This window comes from Drosophila sulfurigaster, chromosome X, assembly GCF_023558435.1.
Source record: "Drosophila sulfurigaster albostrigata strain 15112-1811.04 chromosome X, ASM2355843v2, whole genome shotgun sequence".
NCBI lineage: Eukaryota > Metazoa > Arthropoda > Insecta > Diptera > Drosophilidae > Drosophila > Drosophila sulfurigaster.
In genome coordinates this window covers 23445488-23458258 of record NC_084885.1, presented here as the reverse complement: position 1 = coordinate 23458258, position 12771 = coordinate 23445488, and the positions used below count along the sequence as shown (strand labels likewise).

The following is a 12771-nucleotide window of genomic DNA, read 5'->3' as shown; positions in this document are numbered from 1 at the left end:
AGTAATCAATGCGACCAAGTTCTTATAATTTTTTATATTTTTTAATAAAAATATTGAGAGAACATTTTGAAATTTGTTAGTTTTAAATCAGTTGAAAGAATTTAAATATTACAAAAATGTTTTTAGTAATAAAAACGGCAACCAAAGGCAAACGAAATACTAGCATATCTTATCAAGTGTGACCAGCTACAGATTTTGTAGCTTGGTATATTACCGACGTAAAATAGCGTATTTTGAAATAGAACTTGCGGTCACGCAACAAGCACACGACTCGAGCGATAATAAAAATAAAAAAGCGGTTCGTGTGTGCGGCGCGCTCGCTTGTTAAATAGTTATAAACACAGCTACTACCTATTACTATACTATATTAAAATAAATAAAATTAATTTTTTTTGTTGTTTATCGTTCGCTTTCAACGCGCTACGTTTTAATACAAAATCGGCTTACGCTCAAATCTGAAGTGTATTCCCATTACTGCTTCCAAATAATTCTATCCTGTGGCGGCCTCTGGTGTTTGTAATAAATATATATTTTTTTCGGCGCGTTTATAGTGCGTAGGTGTGTGTGTGTGTTTCTCGCAACTCGTGTTGTGCCTGAGTGTGTGTGTGTGTGTTTTTTTTTGTTGTTCTGTCGTTTTGCTCCAGAATTCCATGAAACGACAAAAGTATGCAAAACATTAACTAAAAAAATTCACAATAGCAGAAAGCACAACCAATTGTTACAAAAAACAAAATTATAACAGCCAGTCTAAACCAAAAAAAAAAAGAAAAATACCAAATAGAGAACAGGCTGTCATCATAATATAAAAGAAACTCCGCGCAGCATGGACATAATCAATAAATTCAGCGGTGCATTTTGGAGCACGCACATTTGGCTGCCGCCAAATACGACATGGGCAGATATTGCGCCCGGTTCGCGTCCCGACGTCGTTCATGCCGACTATCGGCATTTAATTTGGCCAATTCCGCTGGCCGCCGTCGTTATGCTTGTGCGTTACACATTGGAGCGGTAAGTGCAATGAATTTCTCATTCATCATTCACCAAATATCGACATTACTTTTATCGAAAAATACATACGCCCTTTTTTTTCATTCCTTCTTTTTCCCCATTAAACTTATGCGGCGTCTGTTTGTGTGTGTGTGAGTGTGCTAGTTCCCATTGACCGCATCACTTCGCTTTCCAGCACACGGACACACCTACACTCCACTCACACACACACACACTCACATATAAGCATTTGTTTGTTTGTGTGTGCATTGTGTGTGCAAGACGCCGTCACACATACACGCAAGCGTGCATATTTTTTTTTAAGCCAAACATAACCTCACGTGGAAACGCCCAACATTGTATGCGTGTGTGTGTGTGTGTTTGTGTTGTTGCCTTGCCTTTACTTTGCAACTTTATGTTTTCCTTCATCCACTTCTTCAATTTCAATTCCACAAACAAATAGCAACAACAAGAGCGTTAATAGGGTCACACTGTGCGCTACGATCCAATACGAATACCAGAGAATCTCAATTTCCCACAATGTACACAAACTATACGGATACACATACCCTCCCCCTCCTCTCACTCTGCTTAGTTACAATGCTGACTAATTGTTTAGTTAAAAAAAAAGAGAGAGAACAAAAAAATGCTATTTGTTTATTCTTGTATGCATTATACGAACACTAGCATTAACAGTAAGAACACTAAAAACAGCAGCGGACGCGACGGCTGCATGTGATTTTTTTTTGTTTTATGTGTGCCGCACACTGGGCTCAAACTGTGCGAAAAATGAGAGAAGCATAAGTTGGGGAAGTAAAGGGAAATTGATATATTTACTGTCAAAAAAATTATTGATTCTTCCACTGACTAAAAAAGTTTTATTCAATGTAATTATTTACTTAATTTGTATTGTTTTCGATATATAACATAAAATTCTATACATTGTCTTGAGAAAATTCGATTTCAATTGCTTTCCACAGTTCCTTTCTAATTTGTAATAACTAAACAGCTTAGCTTATTGTATCACGCCATGTAAACTGTTTTGCTTATCATCATTACCTATGCTTTTTTCAATAAACGAATTCGAAGATAAAGAAATTATTTGAATTCGATTGGACTAATTTACAAACTTGCTGAATTTATTTCCAATATTACTACTTTAAAGTATTCTTTTTATTTGTCTCGCTTCATGTAATTGTGTAAACGGTTTTACTTATCATCATTTTAGTTAATCAGCCAATGAATGAACCGAAAGATAAAGAAATTCTTTGTATTTATTGGCTGTAATTTCAAATCAAATTCGAATTGTTAAGTACAAAATTTGGTTGCAACTGAAAACTATTTGTAATTGTTTTAAAATAACATTGTTATTCAGTATTTTTATGTTGGGGACTTTTTAAAGAGAGGGGAGAGCGCGATTGTGGTGTCGCTTTTTAATTTTCGTTGTCTCTTGGCCAATTAGTCATTTGGTTGGCTTATCATAAACATTTGCTATATGAATGATGGGACTAATTTGTGGCTTGATGGCAATGGCATTCGGTGTCAATGTGCAGCAGACCATTTGTCGCTTTTTGGGCCAGCACTCTTAACGTTTGTTTAGCATACAACACACACACACACACAGATGCAAAGATCTACATACGTGTGTTGCGTGTTAAGTCGCCTGCATTTTGCATGTAATTAACATAATTACAAGTGTTCACGTGAGTTTTTCGCTAACCACCACACAAACACACACACACACACACATACCTACGTACATACATACATATGTCATTGTTTTCCAGTGTTTCCACACCTGCAGATTAAATGTCAAATGGCGCCAACTTGAGGTGTTTTTTTTTTATTTTTAAATTAAAACCCTATTTTTTATTGACGTCGAAACAGCAACTAACACTTAAATTTTTTATCATGGCAGTCTGGTTTTTGGTTTTTGAATTCATTTTTTTGGTTTTACATTTTTACTGATTTTTCTAAGACTTAAACGAGAATTGACTTTCAGGGTCGTTAAGCAAGCATTAATTGTGAATGTGTGTGTGTATTTCTTTAGATGTGTGTGTGTGTGTGTGTGTGGCATCGACAGAAATTGAATAAAACTTTGGCGCCTTCGTTGTTTCCTCTTCTGTTCTCTCTTTTAGACACAAGTTGTTGTTTTATTGATAAGATTTGTGTGCAAGATTTACGTAAAAGTGAAATAAATTTGATAATGCTCGCTATCGCGATTACGTTATGACCATGTATGTATGTGTGTGTGTGAGTAGTGTGAGTGTGTGTGTGAGTCAGCAGTGACTCAGCTTTCGTTGTATTCCATTCTTGGATTCTTGTATCCGAAAAATTGTCGCACACTGGAATGTTGCAAACCTAATCAAAATGACAAAAGCAGGCCAGCAAACACATAAAAACACCAACACACACACACAAACAGTTTACTTTGTGTGTGTGTGTATGTGGGTATACAGCGATTACGTATCACACATAAAGTGCGATATAAATTTTAAAGTTCGCTATTAAAATTGGCCTACCTAACATACACACACGCACACACATAGACAGACAGATAAATGCTCAGCCGCAGTCGCAGTCGCATCATTTTAACAGCTAAATCTAATCAGGGTCAGTGAGCCGGCAACAACAAAAATCCCCATGCATGCGCTTGTATGCGTGTGTGTGTGCTTGCTTGCTTTGGTTTGTAAGTGTGGCTGCACTTTTTGTATAGTATTTGGCGCATCTTGTCACTTCAAATTTCCAAGAATACAAACAACAAACACACATAAATCACACATACAACGAACGCATACATACATGTGCAAACATGACACTTGTAGTTAAAGTGTTGTTGCCTTTGCCTTTGCTTTTGCTATTGCTCTCTGCTGTTGTTCTCGTCGTTAGTCTAAATCCAAACTTGTTTTACTTTGCTGCTTTATTTTATTTTCATTTTTTTATCGCTCTTGCCGATTGCTCAACAACAGCAGCAGCAACAGCAAAAGGCCAAAAAGTGCACGTGCTTTACGCACTTAGAAGGTCACACACACACACGCACACACACATCGAGCATAGAGCTGGTGGTGTGGAGTGGGGGGTGCTTTAGAGTGCAATATGTTAAATGTCCAATTAGCATACATATCATTCATCTTTTGTCTGCTTGCTCGTTTTCTTTTATTTCTTTTTTTTTTTTGTACTTTTGGGGGTATCAGCTGTTGTGTCCGCGGCCTTTGAACAGCGCAATCGATAACGAAACCGTTGATTCGAAATGATGTTATTATCGCTGAGAGTTGAGCGTATTATTTTTTGGCTGGAGATGGCCCGAGACTAAGGCATGACTCATACAATCAAAATGAATAACATCAAAAACATACATTAATATGTATGTATGTTTCCTTTTTTGGTTTTGTTTTAATGCAATCGTCCAATCGCTTGCGTGTGGAATTATCGCCGGGCAAAAACAAAACAGAAATTAAGGGCATGAGTCTCCCTGTGTAATTCGCCAAAAAAAAAAAACAACAACAACAACAATGAAATAACCACTGCATGTTGCTGCGTCTGATAAGAGCGGGCGGGCAATTGCTCACTCGCCTTGCAGCTAGCTTGTAATAATGTGTGTACACACTTTTGCCGCAGGGTCCAGTGTTGCTCTACTCGCCTTTTTTTCGCGACTGAATTTTAGCTTTTTTCTAAATAAGCGATAGTCATTTTTAGAGATTTTGAGTATGTCGAGCCTCTTTTGAGCGCAGAAAAGTACTAAAAAATAAAGCTGAAAAAGTGTTTGTCTTTTATTAATATCTTATTATCGTTTTAACAAATTTATATATAGAATCTAAACGATTATTTGTCAGGAGAATGGGAGATGTTGTTTTCCGCAAATTATCAAATAAAATTGTTGAATATAAATAGATAAAATAATCATTATTTTACGAATAGCTTAGCTTCAATTTTAGCTATATTTTAAATAGATAAAAGGATCATTATTTAAAGTATAGCTTAAATTTTAGCTATATAAGAGCGCATTTCTTTTAAATAGATAATGGAATGATTATCTGAGGAAAAGCTTCGCTTCTTCTTTAAGTTATATTGAGCATTTCTTTTAAATAGATAAAAGAATCAATATTTGACGTATTGCTTCGCTTCTATTTTATCTACATTAGAGCACATTTCTTTTAAATAGATAAACGAATAATTTTTTGAAGTTCTAGCTTCGCTTCTGTTTTGGCTTTTTGTTTATTAGCTGTTACAGCTACTATTTGTGGCATCGCTGGTAAGGCCCCCGTTTTGCTTTGTCAATAGGAATGGTTAAATAATTGTGGCATTTATCGCTAATTGCTAATCGAGTAGCCGCACTTACACAAACATACAGTCATAGAGGTAACGTAACTATTATTAACTGCACGCACATCGATAAACGATAAACGCCGACTGGGGCAGACTGTCTGATTGTGTATTAGTAACATTATAACATATATCGTTATAAACAGAAAGGAAAGATGAGGATGCGTATTTTTAAATGGTTTTAGCCAAAGACGCTTATCGGACACCTCGCAACAATTTATTACGTAGATATGTGTTTGATAAATTGCTGATCGTCGTCATGGAATTCAAATTGTATTAGATATGCCCGATAGAACGTGATGGCGGCAAAACCACATGTCTTTAATAAACCCAAAGATGACATCCATATTCAGGTAGCTGGGATCCCGATTATCGCCAGATCACCAGATCATCGTTCAAAAGTGATCAGTTTTTATACCCGCTACCCATAGGGTAGAAGGGTATTATAACTTTGTGCCGGCAGGAAATGTATGTAACAGGCAGAAGGAGGCATCTCCGACCCTATAAAGTATATATATTCTTGATCAGCGTCAACAGCCGAGACGATCTAGCCATGTCCGTCTGTCCGTCTGTGTGTCTGTCCGTCTGTCCGTCTGTGTGTCCGTCCGTCTGTCCGTATGAACACCTAGATCTCAGAGACTATAAGAGATAGAGCTATAATTTTTTTTCGACAGTATTTGCTATGTTTGCACGCAGATCAAGTTTGTTTCAAATTTTTGCCACGCCCACTTCCGCCCCGCAAACCAAAAAAATCGAAAAACAAGCGTAAATTTAAAGCTAGAGCTGTGAATTTTGGTATATAGTATAATTACTATAGTAGTTATGATTCCTGAAAATTTGGTTGCGATCAGATAAAAATTGTGGAAGTTATTAAAGAAATACTTTTGTATGGGCAAAAACGCCCACTTACTAGGGCTCTTAGTTGCTTTGGCCGACAATCTGGTACATTGTGCCGTCTATGGTATATTTTGAATGGTGTGCTGTATCGGTATACCAAACATACCATTTGGTATATTTTTAGTATTTTTTTAGTATTTTCGGTATATTTTGAAAATAATACCACAATATTTTGCCCTTATTAAAAATGGGTAGCGGGTATCTCACAGTCGAGCACACTCGACTGTAACTTTCTTACTTGTTTTTTTTTGATACTCATTTCGTTAGTAAAATCTTGCTACTTGTGATTATTGTGCCTTGAATTTCGTTAAAATCAAATTTTCAAGGTTGCTTTGTTGTAATTATTAGTACTTGCTGTTGATATTGATTGATTGATTAATTGACAGCTGCAGGAGCTGAAGCACGCACCCATAACGCTTCCTAGAAGTGAGCATTCCGAATTCTAAACATGTCGCTCCAAACGAAAAATGTTCAGAATTATTTATGTATAAGCGTGCTTTTAATAGCAAACACGCCCCAATACAAATGCTCAAATATTTATTAGTATATTTATGTTGGCCTATGCGGGTTGCCAGAGTAAATTCAATGCAATATACACTGTGAACCAATTGGATACATTTGCAATTGCAAGACAATTGGTAATCCAATATCACTGAAGTGACAATGTCCAATTGGTTGTGGTTTATGTTGCAGTTCAATGACTTGGAATGATATGCGATCAAGACACTGCCAAACAATGCTTGTTGATTCTATGCCCAATGCGCGCTGTTGCCAAATTTCAGAATCTTACCCCACTCCGCGTTGTTGCCAATTTTCGGCATTCTGACCCACTCTACGTTGTTGCCAAATTTCAGCAACTTTCTTTACAACACAATGTAATCATTAGATTCTTAGCGATAATTGTAACTTTAAAAATTAAATGCAATCTACATTCTCTAAGTATAGAAGAGCATCAGTTAGTCGATTATAGCTACATTTATATCACTTCCTGAACTTGAACTTGATTCAAACTGTTGTGCTGAGCTATGGGATATGGGTCATCGGCTGTGTAATGAACTTAAATGTGCAGTAAATCAAAATGAAATTCAAAATTAATTGGAAATTAACGTGAAACCAGAACGCGCGCTTACTTACGACTGCTGACCCTTTGGCCTGCCCCCATCTCCACATATGCCACCATGAAATGGAGTTGTATCGATGAGTGCTTCCTTAATTGCAACTCGGGTTACGACTCGCGTCTGCTGCTTCGCATATGAAATTAGTTAGAAAACTGTAATCGAGTGAGTGCACGACTATGAAATACCCGCACCCATCTCTGATGTGTAGAGGAATATAAAATATGGAATTATATATTTTTAGCAAACGTTTATTATGCAAGGCGAGATTCTAACCCAACTTGAGCTTCTAAAATTTGTGTCTGAGATTTCAAACGTCATTTATATGCTTCACACTATCTTGTAATACCCTTCCACTCAACCCAATTGAGTGCTGGGTGTAAAAAAAAGGGGGAAAACCAAACAAATGAGGCTGAAGCTGGAACTGATTTGAAATGCCAGACGCGCAAGCTGGCAAGCTGGATGTAAGGGATTGTGATATTGAGGGAGCGTTTCGAGTATTGAGACGACGACTATTGTTATATTGGGGACTGGCCAATTTCGTTTTCATTAGCAAATTAACTTCCGAAATGCGTCGCAGCTGCTTGCTAGAGTACATAGTCGAAAAGTTTGAGATGTGTTGGTGTGCCCGGCACACACTTGATTATGCATGGGCGCTAGCATGCGAGCTGTCAACGACATCGAGACATCGACAATCGACGCGGGCATCACATCACATCAATGTCTTCTTCTTTTCTCCATCCAGCAGCTGCCGGTTGCCATGGAATTCGTGCTGAATTCAAATGGGCACCAGAAACAAAAAGAAAAACCCATAAAAAACAATGTCCGCAATTTATAGGCACAAATTTTAGCAATTTTTGGCCATGTTATAATTCTTGCTTAACCAAATTTCGACTCTTTCCACTGCGCGCTGTTGCCAAACTTCAGCATTAAGCTCCACTATGCGTTGTTGTCAAATTTCAGCAACTTTCTTTAAGCTGTGATGCTATAAATAATAAAGTTGGCAAAAGCATAATTGAAGAACATCAAGCATTTAATGCAAAAGACTGCAAAACAAAACGAGATTCGAGGCGTCGCCTTATAGCTTTAGTTGGGCTACAGTTCTACTTACAGAGAATGAAAGTACTTACATAAATGAGTAGAATGTGACTACTATAAAAAGCAGACTTTGTAGTCTGTCAGTTCTTTTCTTCATCCAAAACTAAAAGATATTAATAGATATTACGAATCCAGTTTAGATTGACAAGTTAAACTCCGCATGACAAGTAATTCTCTTTTTTTATAGTATATTATCTTTCACTGCCTGTGTGCAACAAAACTTAATGATTTGCCTAGTTTTATGAGTTGATAGCACCATAAAATTTGCGGTCAAATGAACTAATGCTGATGGGGTGGTTCTGGTATTTCACAAATTACCATGTGTATTACTTTTTACGGTCGTCGGTTGATAAATTTGTGCAAGTCAAGATATATTTGCAAATCGCCTATATCTGAATATGCCATAAATAACTATCGAATGATGTTGACACTTATATTTGTTTTTGTTGTTGTAACTCGTTTCAGCTTTTGGATATCGCCAGTGGGTAAATCGCTGGGCATACGTAGCTCTAGACCTAAGAAAGCGGCAAATGTTCCTGCATTAGAGTCGGCATATGCCAAGTCAACCCGCTTGGATCACAAATGTGTATGTGCATACTATCGCTTAACAATCGATAAATCGATAAATGAATTTTGCATTTTATAGCTGGCTCCGCTGGCGAAGCAGGCGGACATGAGCGAACGTCAAATTGAACGCTGGTGGCGTCTGCGTCGTGCTCAGGATAAGCCATCCACTCTGGTCAAGTTCTGTGAGAACACATGGCGATGCATCTACTATCTGTATAGCTTCATCTTTGGCGTCATTGTGCTGTGGGACAAGCCCTGGTTCTGGGATGTTAAGAGCTGTTGGTATGGATATCCTCATCAGGTGAGTGGAAAACCGTTTGGCAGATAGAAATATCAATTTTGAAGTAAAAAAAAGAACTAGTTAATAGACAAATACTAAATAAATAGCATTTCAATTTATTCAAAAATGTATATTCAAATAAAATAAATGTGGATGTTTGGAATACATTTTTTTAAGGAACAAAAATATAGTTTGTTAGGAAAGTACAAAATAAGTAGCATTTAAATTTAATCAAAAATGTCGTTAAAAATAAAATAAATGTTGACTTTTTGAATACATTTTTTTAAGGAACACAAAACTAGTTAAATAACAGAATAAATAGCATTTAAATTTATTGAAAAATGTGCAACGCCTTCCAAAACTGTTAAAAAGAGAAAATCCTAAGCACACGCTCTCTTTGCATGCGCCAGCGTTGCCACCTTGTGACAACTCGTTATTCTTGTATTTCATTGCTTGATTATTTCAATTGCAGTCGGTGAGCAACGACATCTGGTGGTATTATATGATATCGATGTCCTTCTACTGGTCGCTAACTGCCACGCAGTTCTTCGATGTGAAGCGCAAGGACTTCTGGCAGATGTTCATCCATCACATGGTCACACTATTGCTGATGTCCCTCAGCTGGGTGTGCAATCTGCATCGCGTTGGCTCTCTCGTTCTCGTCGTCCACGATTGTGCCGACATCTTCCTGGAGGCGGCCAAACTAACCAAATATGCCAACTATCAGAAGGTCTGCGATGCCATCTTCGCCATCTTCACCGTCGTCTGGATCATCACTCGCCTGGGCTTCTATCCGCGCATCATCTACAGGTTCACAATTCATTTCTTTCTTTGATCGAGTGTGTTTTGGAATCAATCCTAACTTGATTCTCTGTCGTTTTGCAGCTCATCTGTTGAGGCACCACGAATTCTGCCCATGTTCCCAGCCTATTACATTTTCAACACGCTGCTCTTGATGCTGCTCGTCCTGCACGTCATCTGGACCTATATGATTCTCAAGATTGTGGTCGACTCATTGCAAAAGGGACTGGTAGGTTTATAACTCTAGTAGTTCAACGTTTGATTAGCTTTTCAAAATGGTTGTTTAATGGAACTAAAACACAAACTTATATGAAAGCAGAATATTTGAAAAGTGCAAAGTTTTTTGTACTTAAGCAATGTAGTTAAAGAAATATATGTGTATCTATGTAAATGAAAATTAATCTAAAAGATTATTAATTTTCTATTAATTAGTAAGTTTATTGTAATGTCAAAGCGACTATAACTTACAAGCTTTCTGTAATTGACAATGTTCAATCTAATCCATTATAGACAGAGCAACAAATTAAAAGAAAATCATAGACTTAAGTTCATACATAGTATTCGTTAATAGTTGAGAGAAAGTTGAGAAGGTATAGAGAAGCCATAAATTAAATGAGCTATTGATTGATAATAATCGCAATATACAGAGCAACAAAGTAGTGAAAAATCATAGAGTGAACTTCAAATAAAAAGTAATTGTAATAGTTAAAAGAAAAGGTAGAGATAAGTCATCAAATAAAGTATGTACTATATATCTTATAAATTGATTAACTTACTTTGATTAACCAAAATGTAAAGTAATGTAGTTAGAAGAATATTAATGTTGTATATTTAATATGGCGCTTTTTAGAAGTTATTGTAAAGTTAGAAATATAATAAAATAGAATATAATCCTAATAGACAGAGCAACAAAGTAGTAGAAAATCATAGAATGATCCTTTTTAAATAGTATTCATTAATAGTTTAAAGGCAGAGAGAAGGGAAGGGAGAAGGGGGTAGAGAGAAGGGATCAAATATATTGATAGTTGTATGGGAAAATCTCTGAAGGAATTCGTCGTGTGCGACAGTTTTTAAAGTGAAAAAGACAAATACTGATACTATTTTAAACATTAGTAAAGTTTATTCGTATAGCTCTGAATTAGCACTATATTTAGATCTAAGATTGATTTAAGGAACTTTTCTTGTTTTACGATAAATAATATAAGTAAATTCGTTCATTTTTTGGTTTTAGTACGAATTCATTCATATCTTAAAACAGACAAATAGTTCCAAAATCATTCTTTTACCTTAATTAATGTGCTAATCCAGAGCTATAAGATTTATCTTTACTCAAAATAAAACAATGTTCTGGCACGCGACATTTCCACCAGAGAATTACCCATATATAATACCTATATATTATACCTATACATTACCATATATATACCTATAATATACTCATATATTGTATATCATAAAAATTGATTAACTTGGTTTGAATAACCATAAACTATAATTTTCCCGTTTTGTATCGTATATTTAATTGGTACACTATAATTATTGAGTTTAGGTAAAACACAAGCTGCAGCAGCACAAGTTAGAAAGAGAGGCACTGATTATAAAACTCTGTTCTGTTTTGTACTGTTCTATTATTAGTTTCCTTCTGACGTTGTTAATTGATTATATATTCTGCAAGTTAATAGTCAATAACTAGTCTTAATTAACTTTGTAATTTTGTGAAGATTTTAAACAACTGTTTTGCCAAGTTCAAGTTTAATGTTTAAGCTTTAACTTTAAGCAACTAAAATAAGAAATATGCATATTTATAATTGCATTTTCGTTGCAGATGTCCGGCGACATTCGGTCGAGCGATAGCGAGGATGTCACAGATAGCTCAGAGAATGTGCGCGTTGCCAACGGAGGCTCAACGCGTTCCAAGTCAAAGGCGGCAGCCGCAGCTGCAGCAGCTGCAGCTGGAGGAGCAGGAGCCGCAGGATCGGGAGGCGTCACTCAGAGGAAGGTGAACAATCACACAGCTGAGGGAACGGCGGCGACGGCAAAGTAAAAAACTTTCAACGAGGAGGAGTCCAGCAGGAGGAGGAGGAGAAGAGAAGCAGGAGGAGCAGGACTAACAGAAAAACCGAGACCAGTAAAAAAAAAAACAAGCATAAAACACAAGGAAACGGATTAACACCAACACCAACAACAACAACAGCTAAAGAAGAAGCAACAAACAAACAAAATGAAAAAAGAAAAACAAAACGAAAAACAAAACAAACAAAAACCAAACCAGTTGAGAACGTTTTTTTATGTTAATTATTATTTTTTATATATTATAAAAAAAAAGTATATAGTATATTTTTTTTTATGAAAAAAAAACCAACTAAATTTGAATAAATGCGAGCAAATAAAACGCAATTAGCATTTCAAATTATTTATTAAAACCAAAAAAAAAAAAACAAAAACGAGAAAAAATGAAAAACAAAAATAACAAATACAAAATGAAAAGCTAGGAGTTAATTTAATCAAATTAGTTCGAGGCAAAAGGGCAACAACAACGGAAAAAACACCAATTCTACAATACGAATTATTGAATTAAACTCTTAAATCGCTTAGTCAACTACTATAAACAAAAAAACAACGTAAATAAAATTAAATTTAATAAATTCAATTGAAGAAAGAAAAAGAGAAAACAGAAAAAAACCAAATACATTCAAATTCTAT

The 12771-nt window shown here is 35.9% G+C and overlaps 1 protein-coding gene across 1 annotated transcript; it reads left to right on the top strand.

The window, feature by feature from the left end:
* Positions 1-281: 281 nt before the first annotated feature.
* LOC133849448 (ceramide synthase 5) lies at positions 282-12688 on the top strand. The gene is made up of 6 exons (XM_062285548.1): positions 282-1008; positions 8886-9006; positions 9067-9288; positions 9740-10077; positions 10153-10297; positions 11894-12688. Exons 1-6 carry the CDS (start codon positions 824-826, stop codon positions 12110-12112), a joined length of 1230 nt encoding a protein of 409 aa, XP_062141532.1. The 5' UTR covers positions 282-823; the 3' UTR covers positions 12113-12688.
* Positions 12689-12771: the final 83 nt, after the last annotated feature.